Source organism: Poecilia mexicana, unplaced genomic scaffold (assembly GCF_051168715.1).
Source record: "Poecilia mexicana isolate PSO_F unplaced genomic scaffold, ASM5116871v1 scaffold_21, whole genome shotgun sequence".
NCBI lineage: Eukaryota > Metazoa > Chordata > Actinopteri > Cyprinodontiformes > Poeciliidae > Poecilia > Poecilia mexicana.
Genome location: NW_028263390.1, coordinates 3111528 through 3131138, shown reverse-complemented (window position 1 = coordinate 3131138; position 19611 = coordinate 3111528). Strand labels below are relative to the sequence as shown.

Sequence of the window (19611 nt, the reverse complement as noted above, 5' to 3'; positions counted from 1 at the left end):
GTAGGACCAAAGGAGAAAAAAATATCTCGCTGTCTGTTAGATGGAGGTAGCCAGCGTAGTTTTGTTCACAGAGACATTGTCCGAGCCCTAGGACTGCAAGTTGTGAGGCAAGAGACACTAAACCTCCATGTTTTTGGTTCCACCAGTCCTGTAGTGGAAAAACGCAACATAGTGAGAGTTCAACTTGAAAATGTGTGGAACACTGAACGGAAAATCGAAATAGATGCTGTAGAGACCCCCGAGGTGTGCACTGCTGTAATAAAGGTACCAACTGAGCCCATTCAAGCAGAGATTAAGAAAAGAGGACTGCAGCTTGGAGACTTTCCACTAGAGGGTGCTAATGAACAAGAGTTGCAGATGTTAATTGGAGCAGATTACTACTGGCAGGCTGTTACTGGAAAGGTCCAAAGGGTTACAGATTCATTAGTGGCAGTTGAAACCCTCTTTGGATGGGCTTTACAGGGACCAGTGACTACCTCCAGTGTTACAGACACCACGTGTATGCACATTAGTTTGAACGAAGACACCCAGCTGTCTAATCAGTTGCATGCATTCTGGGAGGTGGAGTCCCTGGGTATTGTAAATAAACAGTCAGAAAACCCAGAGGACTCAGAAATTATGCAACGTTTTGAACAAACAACAACATTTGAAGACGGAAGGTACCAAGTTGAGTTACCCTGGCAATGTGACAAAGACCAGCTTCCAGACAACTTCAGGGTAGCGAAGAAACGCTTTGAGAATCTAACGAGAAAGCTGAAGACTGATGTAAATTTATTTGCCAGATACAACGATGTAATAGAAGACTATCTTCAAAATGGTATCTGTGAGGAGGTTGCAGATGGAAAACCAGAAATGAATCAACAGACTGTGAAATATTACATGCCTCATCATGCTGTAATAAGAGAAGAAAAGGCCACTACCAAACTTAGAGTGGTATTTGATGCATCCTCACATGAGACAAACAGTCCATCCCTCAACGATTGTCTGTACACTGGACCTAACCTGAACCCAAACCTGCTAGATGTGCTCATAAAGTTCAGATTGCACAAGATAGCATTTACTGCTGATATAACTAAGGCCTTTCTTCAAATCTCACTAGCAGAAAAGGACAGAGATGCTGTCAGGTTCTTGTGGATGCACAGACCTTTAGCTAAGGACTGGAAAAATGAGGTGCGTGTCTTAAGGATGAAAAGAGTTGTTTTTGGAGTAACTCCCAGCCCATTCTTGCTTGCTGCCACTATCAGAAAACATCTCAAACAATTTGAAAGAAAACAGCCAAAGGCAGTACAGGCTCTCAGAGACTCTATGTATGTAGATGACTTTATTTCAAGCTCACCTACTGTGCAGGATGCTCTTCACATGACAACTGCAGCAAAGCACATTCTCTCTCAGGCAAGCATGAACCTCTGCAAATGGGTTACCAACTCACCTGATCTGAAAGCCATGTGGAAAGAAAATGGAGTAGAGCTCACTGGTGATACAGAGTCCAGTGGAAATGTGCTTAAAGTACTTGGACTGGTTTGGAGACCGGAACACGATGATTTTGTGTTTGATCAAAAGGGGTTAATGGACATTTTGAAAGACAGAGAAAATACAAAAAGAAGTGTACTAAGAACATCAGCCCGTATATTCGACCCTATTGGATTTCTTACTCCTTTTACAGTCCGAGTAAAGTGCCTGTTCCAAGAGATGTGGGAAAAGGGACTGAGTTGGGATGAACCATTACCTACTGACTTAGAAGAGAAGTGGGAGCAATGGTGTCTGGAGTTACCACTGTTACACCTGGTGTCTATTCCCAGGTGGTACCACACTGAGATTAACAAAGAGTCACACACTGTAAAGTTGCATGTCTACTGTGATGCAAGTGAAAAGGCTTACGGTGCCGTGGCATATCTTCAAGGACAAAACAACCAAGAAGAGACTATTAACAGTTTTGTGGCCTCCAAGTCACGAGTAGCACCATTAAAGAAAATGACATTACCTCGCTTGGAGCTCATGGGTGCACTTATTGGAGCAAGATTAGGACACAGCCTCCTTAAGCCATTGAACATGGAGAAAAACCAGCTCAACATGTGGACGGACTCTATGATCACGCTTCACTGGATCCGCAGCTCATCACGTCGATGGAAACCATTTGTGAGCAACAGAGTGGCAGAAATACAAGGGCTCACAAATCCAGAACTCTGGTTCCACTGTGCTGGCAAAATGAACCCTGCCGACCTTCTTACGCGGGGTTACCATGCTCGGAGCCTTATTAAGAGCCAGCTGTGGTGGAAGGGACCCACTTCACTGTCTACGGATGAGAAGGAACTGAACATTTGTAGTGACTATGTAGTGGATGAAGTGAATGCAGAGCTGAGGTCTGGGTATGAGACTGTTGTGCAGCTCACTGCCACTGAGCAAACTGAACCTCTGTTAAACTTAGAAAGGTACAGCAAGCTTAAGACCATGTTAAGAATCACTGCATGGGTAAAGCGGTTTGTTAATAACACAAGATCTTATCTGAAGGTTCAGGGAGAGATAAGTACAGAAGAACTTGGTGCAGCTGAAATGTACTGGATTAAGTCAACACAAGAGAGTTGTTTCAGTTCTGAAATATTGCAGTTAAGGTCAAACAAAAATGTGAAGGTAGATTCTAAAATCAAAGATTTGAAACCATTCTTAGATGAAAATGGTCTAATAAGTGTTGGGGGAAGGCTGCAGAATTCAGATCTTAGTTTCAGAGAACAACACCCTTGGATACTACCGACAAATCACAAGTATTCTGAACTATTAGTTCAGTCATGTCACGAAAGAGTGATGCATTCTGGTGTAAGAGACACATTAACTCAAGTTAGAGAACAATATTGGATTTTGAGAGGCAGACAGCTTGTAAGAAACATTGTTTCAAAATGTTACATCTGCAAAAAACTAAAGGTTAAGGCAGCACAACAGATTACTGCTCCCTTACCTCGAGACAGAGTAACAGAATCACCTCCCTTTGAAGTTACTGGTGTAGATTTTGCTGGACCCTTATATGTTAAAACTAAGGACGGGTCTGTAAAATCATACATAGCACTGTTTACATGTGCAGTGACAAGAGCAGTACACTTAGAGTTGGTCTCAGATCAGACTACAGAGAATTTCTTATTGGCCTTAAAGAGATTCATTGCAAGACGAGGTCTTTGTAGGGTCATTTACTCTGACAATGCTAGAACATTCAAAAGGGCTGACAAGGATTTAAAGGAGTTATGGCAAAACATCTTAGGATCGACACTCACAGAGTTTTTCACTGACAAGGGAATCACGTGGAAGTTTATCGCTGAGCGAGCAGCTTGGTGGGGGGGATTCTGGGAAAGGCTTGTGAGATCTGTAAAAACATGCTTAAGAAAGGTACTGGGGAAAGCATCTTTGAGCTTTGAGGAGCTCACAACTGTTCTTACTGAAGTTGAGGCAGTGTTGAACTCCAGGCCTCTGTCCTATGTAACTAGTGATGCATTAGAACCCCAGCCACTTACCCCATCTCATTTCTTAGTTGGTAAACGCTTAACTTCCTTGCCACCAAAGATTATTCCATCACCTCACCTAAATCAGGTTCTCACTGCAAATCGCGAACAGCTAGGTAGAAGGTGGAAATACCAACAGAAACTTTTGATAGGCTTTTGCAAACGCTGGCGCAGAGATTATTTGATGGACTTAAAATCAGCCCACAGGGTGAACAGTCCTACTCCAACACTACTTAAAGTAGGAGATGTAGTTCTTTTGGGGGAGGACAATACACCCAGACAGACATGGAAAATGGGTAGAATTGTAGAGGTCTTCCCAGGCAGGGATGGTCTCATACGTTCATGCAATGTTCGTACTTCGACTGGTGGCTTGTTACGCAGGCCTATTCAGTTATTGTACCCTTTAGAAGTATCTTAAATGAAAGGTAAATCCTACACAGATGAACAGTTGTTCATCGGGTGGGAGGATGTTGTGACTTTTTTACACTTATGTTGTTCAGTATATTTGCATGATAAGTGACTGATTACAATTATATGTTAAGCATAATTTACATGATGATTATTATTATTATATTGAATATGATTGTATACAATTACAAAGGCGAAGTGAAATATATTTCAGTGTAAGACATGATTTATTTGAATAGAGGAAGTCTTTTATTTTGAAGAATGCTTAAGGATCTGTTACTGTTTAGTCACTATCTTGCTTTGTTGATTTTATTGCTTGGTTACGAGCAGTTGTTGTTGCTGTTGTTCTGTTTTTATCGGCTGAAGCCCTTTTTTTCCTCTTCAATAAATACTGAACAAAAGGGTTCAGTAAAGGAAATACGAGCCTCCGTCTTGTTTGAGAAGAAGCTTTACTCCGTAACACTATTGAGTTATTATCGCGGGTAATAAGTCATCTGATTGTGTCTCTATTGTGTTCGTAGTCTGAATGGTTTAAAGGGCTGCTTTCTGTGCCGTTCCATCTGAGCCTGAACAGACATAAACATGCAGTAAATAAATCGATTTTCAATCAGTTTTTTGCACCAAAGAGTTAATAATAATAAACACGTTTTATTATTATAAAACACAGCAAACTAATGGTGGTAGACGGCCGCACTGGGTTAACTCGGGTTATCTCATTTGTCCATGTATCAACCAACTCCAAACCTCTTCTTTGTTCTGTCACAATTATCGATTTATTCCATTTTGATTATCATGCTCCAAACTTTGCGAGGACTGACCACCCAGCTCACCCACTTCCTCATACACACAGAGCCAGCAGCAGCCAGTAACCTTCCCATTCATACTTGATGACAGTCACGTCCACATCGACACGCCCACCACCAGGTGTCAAAGCCGCTGCTCCTGTCATAACAATGATTACTTATTTCATTCATATTGCTCTTATAGAGCCTCAGTGAAAACATGTTTATTATTATTCACACTTTCAATTATGCCGCATGAACTGATCAGTAGTTTATTGCGAGGGAACGGAAAAGAAAAAATATTCCCCATGTCCTCTGGAAGGCTCCGTAATATGCAGAGACAGTACATGTAGAAAAAAATAAGATTCAAGAGAAAAATATTAATACTAAGTTCAGCAGAAATATAGCCTGGTCATTGCCCTCCTGTGTGAATCCACTGGATTAAAACCTCGCTTCATAGACAGTCTGGACTTTCTCCCAATGACTTGGAGAAGAAGTTGTGAACAATGATGGCGATTTTCTGCTCTGTTTTAGAATTGTAGTCTGCCTGTAGTTTTACCAATGGCAGCGGAGGAAGTGAAGGAAGCCGATCAGTTTGTGCTGGTCTCACTACCAAATGTTGAATTAACATGAACAACAGCCTTTGTTCTGCTCTGCATGTCTCTAAAGTACAAGATGGTTGTTTACAGTGCAGGTCATTTCTGGTAAGCTTCATAGCGCTGAGCTCGGTCATTACATACGTCACGGCCAATCATTACAGATCGGGTAGAGTTTATAACATCAACAGAGTCCACGCCTCCAGGAAGCAACAGCTCAACAGCTAAGAGTCCTGACCGTCTTTAGAAAGCACAGTGTAGAACAAGGGGCTGGTCTCAAATCTGCTACTGCCACCTACTGGTATATTTGTTCCTTTGTTGTCCTCATAAGAGTTCCTGCAGGGTGACGGTTCACTGTGGTTGGTGTATTAAAGCCTGCAGCCTGTGGTCCAGCAGCAGGTCCAGTCGTTGTCTGCTCTCAGTGTTTTAAATCAAGCTAGGCTGTTAGTGTGAACACCAAGTGTTTTCTGAGATAGCTGTGAATTGAACATAGGCTGCTACATCATGACCTGGCTGCTGGTGTTGGTGTGAAGAAGAAAAAGAAAAAAGAAGCACCTGACATGAGTACTAATAATAAAATGTTCTTTTTTTCTCCAGAATGAAATAACACTTCCTGTATTTTGCTCCTGCCTTCCAGTTGGTGCTGCCAGAGTACTCCATCCATGGGCTGTTCTGCATCATGTTCCTGTGTGCCCAGGAGTGGCTGACTGTGGGCCTTAACATCCCCCTCCTCTTCTACAACACCTGGAGGTAACCATGGAATCTGTTTGCTCTGTGTTTACACTCACTTTTATTTACTTCTATCATGTTGGTTTTGCCACGATCGTTCTAAAGAATTTGAGATTCTTATCAAATTTGATAAAGATCCAAACATCCTACTATGGAACGTATCGCTATCATGGAGAAAAAAATGTTTTTGAGTGCTATCACATTATAACGTGATACTTGTTTAAACGTGAACATTTCATGTCCAGTTGTATGCTTTTCGTGCAGGCATAAAGGTTGGCTTCTGATTGCAGCTTCTGATTCGAGAAATGACTAAAGGGCGATTAGAATGGGATGAAAGCTTCTTCAATCAAAATGGAGGTTCAGATGTATTTGCTGAATACGTATGCCTGCACGAAAAGCATACGCGATTAAACAAGATAACTATCACATTTATGCAACATATCATCACGTTTATTCAAGATAAGTATCACTTATAATAGCACTCGAAATTGTTTTTTTTCTCCGCGATGCTATTCCTAACCTGTCGAGATGACTAGAGCTGTGAAGCTACTGTTTGATTTAAATCAAACAATACCCATCTGTTAGGATGACCCAGTCAACAGAAAATCTGTGACAAGACTTAAAATCTAGTATCCACATACTCTCTCTGTCCAGTTTAAGTCCTAGAAGAGTTGCAATTTCCTTCCACTTCATAATTAAATCTTGCTTGGTGTTGGTCTTTCACATAACATTCTGATAAAAAAAAGTTTGTGGTTGCAACATGAAAAAAAAAACGTTCAAAGGTTATCAGCAGGTCACTTATCAAACCCTGTGTGTAAAGTCTTCAGCCTCTCTCTACAATATGTCTGGGGACAATTAAAGACTTGGAATAGGCTGACATTTAAAATGAGAGTGTCAGTGTAACAAACAACACAGCTACCAGCTTTAGGAGTCCTACAGCCAGGCAGTGGTCATCGATATCCACATTTTGCTGCTTCCTGTTTATCTGTGCTCCTCTTCTCTGGTCAGCAGGTTAGGCCTGGACTCCTGGCAGTCTGATTGATTTAAGCTCATGTGCTCTGCTGGCTGAGGCTTAGACTAGAGGAGAGGACGTGAGGAGAGGAAAACATCTTGCTGTCTCATTAACTGCAAACTGTGCCAGATGCCCACCGGCTACAGATGCCGCAGCTGGGAGATGAGAGGACAAGAAAAAAAAAAGGAGGCTGGAAGGCGGAGACAGAGGAGGGGATGATATGAGGCAAGCAACGGCAGCAAGACGGGGAAAGAGAGAGCTTGTGAGTGATGTGTGTGAGATGGAACATTGACAAGGCGACTCTCAGGGGGAGGGTAGCAGGTTGAGGCTGTGTGTGTATATGCATACATACCATCACTGTGTTCATTCAGGACTTTCTTGTAAGTCAGTGGGCCTTTGTGAAAAGAAGCGGTCTGACTACTGAGAAATTTAAAAGAATTGTCACCAGACTTCATTTTCACAATAATTGAATTTGCACTGATGAGAAGGTTATTGTAATTCCTAAAAAGCTTTCCGTTATAATCCTTAAGTTTGTTCTAATTTGGTTCAGTGTCTTCTTCTTGCTACGTCAAATCATATTTTAATGATAGTTGTATTACCTGATTTATCAGCCTGTACTGTTGTTCACCATTGTACCTCTTCTGCATCTCCATCATTTTTCATGTATTTTTATGTAGAAATACATGGAACTGACATTACAGAACATGTTCATGACGATGCATCGTTCAGCATAATGTCTAACATTTCATGGCCACATTTTCTGTGAGCATTCATTGAACATGAGTTACTGTACATGAAAACAGAAATGAGTGGCACTTCACTGTAAATAAATGGAATATATGCATCATGGTGGCATCTTATTGGAAGGGCTTTACCAAGAAAAAAAAATGAGGCTTTTCTGCATCGACAGAATGATGCATTCCAATGTAACACTATTCATTTTAATCAGTTCTATCAAATGAAATAACTCTGAATCTAACAAAGTGGTAAATGTCTGTCAGCAATTAGAAGCTTTTTTTCCCCCTCCAAGCAACATGCAATGGTAGCAATTCCCTCTTCTTCTCTAATTTCCCACATGGCACATTTTCTGCTACAATTTAAACAGCCTGGCTGCAGTCGGTCTCATTGGAATGTAAACGCTCTGATGAACATGCGCTGTGCCAATATTGCCCTCCAGGTTTTGTGTTTTGGTGGCTTTCTGCATTGGTATTCTATCACACTAGGATACAGAGCGTTTAGTTTTTACAAACAGGGATTTTTTTTAAGAAACAGATCGAGAGGCTCTGTACTGTAGACGCAGATACAATTCTTTTTTGAAAGTCCCCTCGATTCAGAAAGCTCTGAACACTTTCAAACATCACTAAAGACAAAATATTTTCTCATATGTTGTTTCAAAATGTGTTTACCTTGTTGGAAACTTAAAATTCCATTTAACAAATTGGACTTTTTCTCTTTGTCGTACTCAATCAGTTCAGTTTGAGATTAGCTTTAGCAATCATTATGCTGTGAGTGAGTCTTAAACGTTATACGAGAAACGGATCTCATTTCATTTTAAGAAGATAAAATGGAGGCTGTCACATCAGAAAGCAGCGACTAGCTGCATGGTTTACTGAGAATTTGGATGATAATTATTATAGTGTGCCTTGTGACATTTAGGTAATGTAAGAAATAATGCACAATACTGCACTAAAGATAGAAACAAACATAGATTGTGGCAATATTTCAGAGGAAAATTGAAACACCCCATTTTTATCACAAGGTCAAACTTAGGCCAAGATCCGCTGCACCGATGCCATCCATGTTTACTTCACAAACACCGAGATAGACCACCTGGGACGTTACTGCGACCTCTACTACGCAGTAACGTCCTTGTTTGCAGTTCACACAGGAGATCAAATAGTCGTATATATTAGGAATTCTGAAAAAATTCTGATTTCACCAAAATCAGAATAGAGCATTAAAGCCTGCAGTGTGAACGTAGCCTTAGTCATCATGTTGCTGCTAGCTAACCAAAGAGTGAGTTAGTTAGTTGGTGCCACCAACCTTGCTAAGGTAGGCAGTAACAGGTTCAATGAGCTAAAAGCCTTTCCTTTGCCTACATCCCCCAGAATGCCGTGCGGTCCCGGATCACAATTCAGTGAATTTATCAACATTCTGTTTTCTATTAATATGATCACATGTCTATTACTACATATGGTTATTGATCACCCAGCACTATTTGTGCATCCTTACTTTAACTATCACTGAAACCTGGATGATTATTCTTCCTGCGATTCTTTTTTTTAAAGCTCTCTTTCCACCAACCAGTGCTTCACTCAGGTCTTCTGCATGATGGCGTCCCACCAGATTCACCCATACCGTCTTCCTCCCCATTTCTCTTCCGTCACCTCTCCCATCCAACCCCCCACACCACCACCATTCCTTGTGTTCTGGAACGGGTCAACTACCCGGGGTGTGGTGTTTTGCCCTTTGCAGCAGGTACTTCCATTCCCCAACGGACACTAAGGAGCTGATCTACGACCCGGCATCTGTCATGAATGGCGATACTCTCAAGTTCTGCCAGAAGGAGGCCTGGTGCAAGCTGTCCTTCTTCGTCCTGTCCTTCTTCTACTATCTCTACTGGTAAGCACTGGGCTTCACGCAGTGGAGCGGTTCTTAGATGTTGAGGTACGTTATCGATGCTGATCTGAGGGGGCTTGGAAACCTCATTGAGTAGCATAGGTCTCTGAAGAGGAGAGGTCTGCTGCTCCACAAGGAGGTTTGCTTGGATTCTTCGGCTCCGACAGCAAAGTGTGTGCAAATCTCTGAATAAAGTAACCATTTCTCTAGCGATCACATGCTGCCTCCTCCGTGTGACGGAAGTTTAGCCAGGGTAGGAGTGTTTCCTTGTAGTCCAGCTATCGCTAATGCATGTGATGTCAAGAGAATTTGATTCTTTACTTCATTGACGAGCACCACCTAAAGCAGCAGCACTCTTACTTGAAATGTGAATGATTCTGTTTTGTGTACGGAGGGTCTTAGTTCTGCTGACTCTTCTGAATGTTTCTGCTGAAATTGTCTGTTGTTCTGTGATGATAATAACACGCACAGTTTTCCTCTCTATGTCTAACAATGCTGTTATTAATCACTCCGGATTCCTGTCCCATGTGTCATGTGGGTGCTGCAGTGTGTGGAACCTGGAAATATCCCTCTATTAGGTCTTATCAGTGGAAACACTTAAAGGTACAATCCTTACTTTTTCTTAAACACTGTATTCTGTAGGGCTTATTTTAGGCTTTAGAGAGAAATAATATTCAGAAGAGAATTTTGACTCTATCTTGAAGTCAGGGTTGTGGTTTTCAGAAATGTATGTAAAATTTCTTTGGATGATAACATTTTTGACACTGTAGCTCTGAAGCGGTTCTTCTTGATGATGAAATAAGCAAAAGAGAATCAAAAGTATGCAGTTGAAACCAAATATTTCCATGCAGAATTAGGAAATCTAGTTCGAATTACCAAAATAATTTATATTCAATAAATCCCAGAGGAGGTGTGCGACCAAAATGGCCTGTATGCCAATTCTGCGTGGAGGAAACTTCCAGAAAGCGATTGTGTGAAGCTTGACGAAGGACAGAAGCTTCAAATCTTGAAAAAAGCTAAAAAGAAGGAAATTCTCCTTCTCGTTATTCTGACATTTATTAAATAGAAATCATCTGGTAATGCTGACTGACTGAAAAGAGAAAAAATACTTATTGTAGTTTAATGTCAGAACATGTGTCTGCTTTACGGTTTGTTGTAATTCAGTGCTTCTAAAGTCTTGATATTAATCAAATTTCATTAAGTTAATGAAAATAACGTTAAGGTGAAGGCTAAAGTGTTCCCTCCTGGCAGAAATCTGAGAAACTGACTTCAATAAGCTAACGTGTTGAGCTCATTTGTTCCACATCCATTTCCATGCCAGTGCCGACATCAATCAATAGAGCAGCTTCTGTTGAAACGAACATAACGACACCCCATCCTGCTAGCGGACGCTAAATGATCGAGTGCGGCAGTATGTTAGATAATTCTGCAGCTAATGTGCGAACACTCTGAGGCAACACCGTGAGCGTGAAGCGAAGTCACAGTGTGGTTGGTGTTTGTGTCGTGGCACTGGGTGTCATGAGCTATAAATGCAGCGCTCAGCTTGAACTGAAATCATCTTGCTTCTTCCATCTCACCCCATCGTCCTGCCCAGCTCTGCTCATGTCGGACTGTTTTAGAGATCAACCAAGGCGGCGGCGGCGTCAGTCAGGTATTCTGCAGCACGAGGCGATGGTGCGTTCACTTTCAGTTCCATTTGGTTCAACATAGTTGGCCCTGCTTATTTGCTTGCGCTTTTCTAAAAATTTCAAATGTGCTCTAAATCTGGTGTGATTTTTTTTTTTTTTTTTTTACCTATAGTTAGATTTCTAGAGTCAGGCTTTTTTTCACTACTACCTCTTGTTATTCTATAAATACATGTTTAGATATCTAAAAATCACATTTTTACTTTGTTGCTGAAAGTTTGTGTTGAACACTGCAAGTACTGCTCCGAAAACATCTGAGTGCATTCACACCGGCCCTGTTTAGTAAGCTTTAGTTTAACTCAAATTTGTTTGCACAGATAGTCCAATTCGTTTGTGAAATCGAAAACTCTGGTTCACCTTCAAACCTCGGTCTCTGTTTGGCTGAAGTAAACTCTGATGCGGTTCAAATGCGTGAATGGCAAGGGGACTGGAGACCGCTCCAAAAACAGGAAGCAGACAATAGTGCAGGGCATTCTGGGTAAATAAAACCCAAACAAACGTGCAAGTCTGGCTCATGATATTTTGCCAAAGACAAAAGTAAAATCCTACAACCACTAAAATCTGATGCCACTCCATTTAGTTTACCTCAGAAAAGACACTGCTGAAGTTGTGCTCAGTTTCTTCTTCTGAGGTTTTCATGTCATTTCCTTCAGTTGTTCTTGTTGCAGCGCCCCCACAGGTGAGTGGGTGAACAGGTTTTTCAAAGGGTTTTTTAGATTTGGCAGTGAAAGTGAACCACAGCAGCTAAAAATGTTACACCTTTGGTCCTCAATAGAACCGAGTCTACCAGACCATCAGGTGTGATTGGACTGAATAGAAATACATTTTTAAAATCTTTATTTGTAAAACATCATGCCCTACATTAAATGTTGTGGCAATAAAGTGACTAATTGCAAATAAATTTACCACTGATTCAACTGAAACTTCAAATTTTATTTACTTTTTTCATGTCATGTATCAAAGCTAATCTAAAAACTGTAAAGAATTATTTTTAAAAAACGTTTGAGAATAAAATAGCATTTTAACTCATCTGATGATCCAAACTACAAAAAAAAAAAGATCTCACCGGAGTTCATCGTTCTAAACATCCAAAGGCTAAATCTCAGTTTAAGATGGATGCTCGTGTTTAAACATTGATGAACGTGATTGAACTGGAAGTGAAGCAACCTCAAACCTGCTCTGTGGGGCTTGTGTCTGTTTTCTCAACCCTTCTTTCTCCGTGGCAACCAGAGTCCAACTCGCCTGCTCCCCTCAGCTTCTCCCCACCTTCACGGTGACTTCTACCTGCACACAAACACACTCTGAACACACACACCTGCATACCATGAGAGCTTGTATGTTACAGACTATAGCAGGTCCTTTCCGGAACAAAACGTTGACTTTAGAATTTTACTACTTTAAGATGAAGATAATAAACGCAGCCTGCCTGCTGGTTTGCTCCTGCCTGCCCAGCCTCTACATCGGCACCTTCTCCTCACACTGGATGACAATGAAACCCTGCCTGACTAACGGAACACCCCATGGAGTCTGACTTGTACCCCTGTTTTTCTCCTCCTGTCCTTCCTGCCACAGAGATGCTTCAGTAACCGGCACTTTCCCCTCCCAATGAGATGAGCGCAGGTTTTCTGTTGCTGAGCATGTTGCTGGATGAACATTGGACCTCTAACCCGTTTCTTTTTTCTCCATCCTGCCACAGCATGAAGTATCAGGACAGTTTTCTGAGTTATGTCACATATTCACATGATGATAACCTGAGTTCATTTACCACAGCAGGCAGATGTCACAGGGTAACAGGTGGCACATTATAAATGTCATGAATAAACGTTGGGTTGCCTCAATTGGGTTGCCCAAACTTTAACATAGTTTGGGTAACCCAACACCTACATAGTTGTAAGTGTTGCTACAGCCAACACCTACAGCAAGTGATCATTTCTCCGTAGCCTAGTGTCCAGACCTTATGGATGAAGCAAAGCGTAGAACAAGACTACGTTTCCCCATGAGTTACAGGTTTTAGCAGAACTTCTTACATACTTGTACTTGTTTATATAGGATACATATGAAAAGCACAAGGGCCAAACCTCTTTGGCTAAATGTTAGCACAACTGTATAAGACCAAGTTTACTTACATACATTCTTTCAATTTGTACATTTTCAAACGTACAATTAAATAACAATAAACTCTGTCTATGTCATATTGAATGAAAGTTCAAAAATCTAATTTGAAACATGAACAGCAGCCAAACTCAGGTGCAACTAAACATTTCCAGTGCACGCAGTACAACCTGTTTGCCTGCACATTACAGAAATTGTAGACTTTTTCCAAGAACCCAACATAATATCAGTTTCTATCCCTGAGCGCCTAATGCTTCTTCTGGATTGTGTACGGTGTATACTGCAGTTTGCTCATCTGTCAGTGACATCTCTCTTCTTGGTCCCACTCATTTACTCTGGACTTAATTACTGACTTATATCAGTTTGTTGGACTCAGGATCAATCTTTTTAATGGAAGGACTGGGTTTCCACAGCTTGGGTTGCTGCACCTAGCTAACTGGGATGATCCCTCTGAGAAAATAAGAAACTTCAGACAAGCTAAGTTAAACAGAAGCTGCTTGGAAGGACCTGAGTATAAGACTATAAGAACAGCCTTCTGTGAAAACATCTGGGTGAATGGAAAAGTTGAATGTCTCACGTCACCAAGTGGTGGAGGGGAAGAGATCTAAGCTGATACGTGGAGGCAGACCATGCCACACATCAGACCTGACCTTTATGCAGGGAAGCTAAATTGGGAGGATTTGTCTGATGTCATTTAGTGTTGAAGCTTTTCTTCTTTTTTGGACTTGGTGCTTAGACGCAAATAATTACAAAAATAGAGCTAAATCCTGCTGTAGTGAAAAAAACAAGATGAGGTTTTTGAGAAAGAATTCAAAAGCCTCATATGCTGCTGTGGATTTCTCCTCTCTGTCCCCATGAGGCTTTTTGTAAAGATTTGTTTGGAAATAAATCATTTTCAGCTTATATAAAGCCCCTGATTGTTCCCCAGTTAGCCCAAAACAAAAGAAAGCTGTCTGTTTCTCATCTGTGAATTCACCGTAACTAGGCTGAACAGGCCATGCTGATAACACTCTTCTGTGTGGAAGTTCTTAAGAATCAACTTGTATAAAGACTTGTTTTCAAGAAATGAATGAAGCAGAAGCACAAACACTGAGAAGCTACTGAAAAGGAAACTATTTCTACGTAGACACGCTGTTTACCAGGTAGAGCTAGAATTAGTTTCAAAGTGATTAACCAAAGTCTTATTTTTTATTAAAAAAAAACAACATTTTAACAGTGGTGTGTGTAGAAAGGTTTGACACGCACAGTGAGAACAGGGGTCAGACTAAGCTGCAGTTGAACATAAACAGATGAGATGTTTCGGTCTAAACATCTGATCTGTTAGCTCTCCTCCACGTTCAGCTAACGTCTCATCAGGCTGCGAAAGAGAAGGAGCTGGTGAAAAACTGGGGATGAAGTTTGCTGGTTGCAGTGATCTCTGGGGGAAAATCACACTCTTCAATTGTGTTCAATTTATTTCTGTTTATGGACGTCGATCAGCCAGCCGGGGTAAGCAGCTGGCAGAGGCCACACAGTGAGCGTTTAGCTCCTGCCAGCAAGGCGTCGATCTGTCCTCATCGTGCCGCTGCTCGGCGGGACGAGCGTCAGATTCGCCACGTGCGATTTGAGCCGTGGCTGTTTTCATGCAGACCTTCATCGCTCTGTCTTCCAGGGGACACCCAGCGGGCGCCAAACGTCCGTCTCTCTGGGTTGGAGTCGTCGGTGTCACTGGGTGGTTTACAGACTCTGGGCCTGGTGAAATCATTTTCTGCCACTTTGCTGCAAATGTCTGTTTGACAGCTTGTTTTTGCACATGCTCATTGCATTACATGAAGCTCATCGGCTTGTTGCTTTTTATTTTGCAAGCTTTCCCCAGACTTTTCTGGAAATTACACCGATTAAAAAAAAAAAGAAAAAAAAAAGAATACTTTGAGAAACCTGCCAGGAAGGGTAGTTGTTCTTACATTTTTAGGTTATGGTAAAAACCTAAAAATGTAAACTTGGAACATTTCATTCAGCTCAAAAGAAATTAATTATATATATACCAGGTAGATTATTCTAAAATCAGATAAGTTCAAATGTTAGAATTATTCAGTTTGCTGTTATTACATTAAAATGACTGTCTTAATGTCTGATCTTTTCACAGTCAGATTATTGTTAATATGCATTTATTCCTGCAATTAAAAACATTCCAGAAACGTATCCAGTTTGCACCACATGACGACTCAATAATCTTTTTCAAACATTTGAAGTTTACAAATTTCCAACCAAGTTGTCCCTATTGGATAATTATTGAGGAATTTTATGATCAGTTATTATCAGTTATCATCCAGAGACTGTTATGAAAAATACATTTCTCACACTCTCTGTATGTGTGCTAAGTGTGAGAATGTGTGTAGATAAGTCGGCCAGAAGGTGTGTGTTTGCGGTTTGACCTTGCTTGCAGTATTCATTGAAAGAAGCTGCGTCAGAGCAGAGTCCTGTCGCCTTAAACTGCTCAGATAACTATCCACACCCTGCTGCTGGCCTCTGGAGGCAATCTTTAAAATGACCCAACTAAAACTCTGGTATTTTATTTATAATATTAAATTTTTAAGTTTTTATCAATTCTAAGCTAAAATCATCAACACTAACAAAGTGATGTGCCTATAGTATAACACTGTTTAAACCCAATTCACACATAGGTTAGAAGAAAATTTTCTTCTTCAAGTGAGGATTACCAAAAGTATTTTGATCAGCTAAATGCTAAAACAATCGGATTGGTCATTTGGATCTTCTTTTTAATCGATATCTAATGTCCTTTCTTACATTTCCTTTCCTAGAATTAGCCTGCAGGCAGTAAGGCTCAACTCGGATGTTTTGAATATTCTTCCACAAGCTTCAGTTTTCTGGAAATGTGACCAATGTATTCCAACAGGACTGAGATCAGGACGCTGCAAAACAAGAACGTTGTTGTCTTTACAACACTTTGGTCATTAAGAAAATAGATGGAAGGACATTAGGGTTCGGAACAAATTGACAAAGTGCACCAGTCCCTCCTGCAGTAAAGAAACCAACACAACATGATGCTGCCGTTGCCGTGCTTCATAGTTGGATATCGTCCAAATATAACAAACGTCTTTATGGCTAAAAAATACCTGTTTCTGTTCTTGGAAAACATTGGAAAATAAAATTCTGTTAAAATGAATCTGTTTTCAATAATTTCAAACATTCATATGAAAGCCAAAGTGTGGAGGAAACCAAAAAGAGCCGTCCATGTTTGTCCTGAAAGACTTTGTGTTCATCTGTGACCAAAATATTAATATAGTTTGATCTGCTCTCTGCCTGTTCTGTGATTTTATCCAAAATACAGGAATAGATGTATATTTACAACAACAACAACAATAATAATAATAATAATAATAATAATAATAATAATAATAAAAACAGTATCAAATGTAATTTTAGGCTACTGGAATATTTTTAGATTTTCTCAACTGTGGGGTTTTATTTCTGAGTAAACAGCGTTTATAAGAGGACAATAACAAAACAAGATGCTCCCTGTGGAGACTTTTAGTTCAACTCAGCTCAGTTCATAAATATATATAGATATAAGTATATATCTATATATAAATAGTTATATATTTATGTCTGCCTATTTTTGCTCAACTGATTTTGCTTTTGATTCATTTCCTGTTTGCTCTCTTCTTCTTCTTCTGTTGCAGTATGATCTATTCCTTGGTTACCTCATAACAACTGCTTTGTTAGCATCTGGGGTCCAGCAGCGATGGCTCCAGACATCCAGTACAGCAGGTGGCGCTGTGGTGGAAGCGATAATTGAACGTAATAATAAAGACTTAAACTTTCTGGGTTCTTTTTTTTTTTCTTTTTGCTGCGGAGCCAAACGATGAACTCAGCTGGAGCTGAAGCCTCTTTTCAGCTTGGCCAAGCCCAGAACTGTTTCATCTCTGACTGTATATAGAAACTTTGGACTAAACCTGCTGTTTACAGTTTGCTCATAGCAAGAGTTATTACACTGCCTGGCCAACGTTTGTAATACACACGCGCGTATATTTAAAGGTACATCCAGCTAGCTTGTGCTGCCAAGCTGGCTGCACAGCGGCGCTAACGCTAGTCTGGAGGACGTACAGCACAGTAGCGTTTGCACAGTTTGTCTCAGGCACAGCACAATGAAGCACTGTCCAGACCCGTCTTCACCCGCCGTAGCGCCTTGTGAGTCGAAGGACAGGCTGGCGAGCAAACGGGTCACACTGTTCGGAGAGGAGGAGCGGGCTCGGGGCGGGGCCACGCGCTGGAGCGCCCACCCCACCGAGAACACACACAGTCCCCGGGGGGCCGTGGGATCTTCTTTCTGACTTTCCATCAATGGCTTTTGTGACGTGTGCATTTTGGTGTATTCTTTAATCAAAAGGAGTTTCTGTTTCCTTAACGGCAAAAGGTATTCTACTCAGCAAATGCCTCCTTAGTGTTGTCTTATAGTGTTGTTCTGTTGTGGGAAAACTTCAGCTAAAAAAACCAGAACCCGTGGAAAGCTTTTATAGTAGAGGAGCACACGATCTTTGCACAAATACTCAACTCGCTCTCGCACAAATACCTGCAATATCTGCCTGAGACGGTAGGGATGGCTTCTCATGTTCCGGCTTCACAGGTGAAGGTCTTCCAACATGTACGGTCCGAGCAGCCCGCCTCATCTGAACGCAGGGAAACAATGTGAATCTTTTCTAGCTCTCTCGGACCAAAATGTTGTATTTAATTATTTAAGCATATGAATTTATGTCTATTTATGAGATGCTGACGGTTTTAACATTCTGTTCCAAAAGTATCGTACAGAGTATCAAGAATAAATTCAACTTTAGCAAATATTTCAGGGTATATGGAAGGTTTTTAGGACCCCACGGATAACTCTCTTCGTAGGACAGGTGTTTGAACCTGGACCTCCACGTGTAGCTTGCCCTCCGAGCCAGCACGCCGCTCTTTAAACCTTCACCGCCGTCTTTTCCTGCCATGTGTTTCTGTGTGGTGGCGGAGCAGAAAGGAATGCCCCCTTCTTCTTTTCTCTTCTTCTAACTTGAGCATTTTATATCCTAAGTGTGGTATGTATGTGACCAAAAAGGCTGAATTTAGATATTGTTTATGAAATAAAGTATTTTAAAATCTAACATCATTCCCAAACTGTTTTCTTTACATTATGTATACTTTTTAATGATTTAAACCTCTACACCTCCTTCATACTTTGACACATTTTGTTGGACTCCAAGAGCAGACGTTATGTTTTAGGTTCATATCTGTTCTGACTCTGTAATACTGGGTTCTGTTTACTCACAGATGAGCAAAACAGAACCCAGTTCCAGCTGTTTCTGTCCTCAGAGGTTCTATAGAGAACGAGCGGCACCATCAAAATAGAGGAACCCAGCAGACAGACCAGGGACAACATGGTGGAAAATCCACTGTAGCAGAGGACTAGAAGAGAGTAATATGGCTGTGTTGTACACACCAAACCCCTGACCCAAAAACAGTGTTTCCCTTTGTGGGGACCAGGCTTCGGTCCCCAAAAGGAACAGTGTGTCCCCACATCGTAGCATGTGTCAGGAAAATGGTCCCCACAAGGTATTACAAACAAACACACACACACACATCCTATGTCTTTGTCTTCACAAGGACTTTGCATTGACTCCCATTCATTCTTCATTCATCTCAGCCTGACCCTGACCTGTTCTCTAAAGCTAAGCATTATCAATAACATCAGACTCCTATAGGGCTCCTCAGGATGTTCTTTCATTCCCATTCATGCACACATTCACACACTGATGAACCCTAAACCAAAACTGATCTCAGTTCCCACCTCAGTCCTAAGTAGAGACGAACCAATCCACTTTTTCACCTCTGATACCGATATGAGGTACAGAATCGGTCGATACCGATGCGATACATAAAAACAGCTGAATTGTCTTTAAATGTTCCTTTATTTAAAAAACTGCTAGAAAGAATTAATTTCACAACTGTGACCAAGCTTGTGAAAATATAGGTATTTTTCAATGTGCTGAACTCGTGCAAACATGTAGAAACAACTTAAGTTTCTTCATTCAGTGCAAGAATAACAGCCAATGGAAAATAAACAATAGAGAAAATGAAACTGACAGGAACAATAGAGGTCATCTACCTTTGGTCAAACATGTAAAATAAACTGTAACAAACCTTCTTTCA

At 41.0% G+C, this 19611-nt stretch overlaps 1 protein-coding gene across 2 annotated transcripts in view; it reads left to right on the top strand.

Annotated features, from left to right (window-relative positions):
* The window catches only part of cnih3 (cornichon family AMPA receptor auxiliary protein 3), a 62882-nt gene extending 44316 nt beyond the window's left edge, over positions 1–18566 (top strand). Inside the window, exons 4-6 of one of the 2 annotated variants that reach the window (XM_088002153.1) lie at positions 5909–6021; positions 9491–9634; positions 17112–18566. In XM_088002153.1, coding sequence (XP_087858279.1) covers positions 5909–6021; positions 9491–9634; positions 17112–17139 — 285 coding nt within the window. In that variant the 3' untranslated portion in view covers positions 17140–18566. Of the gene's footprint in view, positions 1–5908; positions 6022–9487; positions 9635–10178; positions 10210–17111 lie in introns of those variants that run through there. The other variant, XM_088002152.1, reaches the window with a different exon arrangement.
* The last annotated feature ends 1045 nt before the right edge of the window (positions 18567–19611 follow it).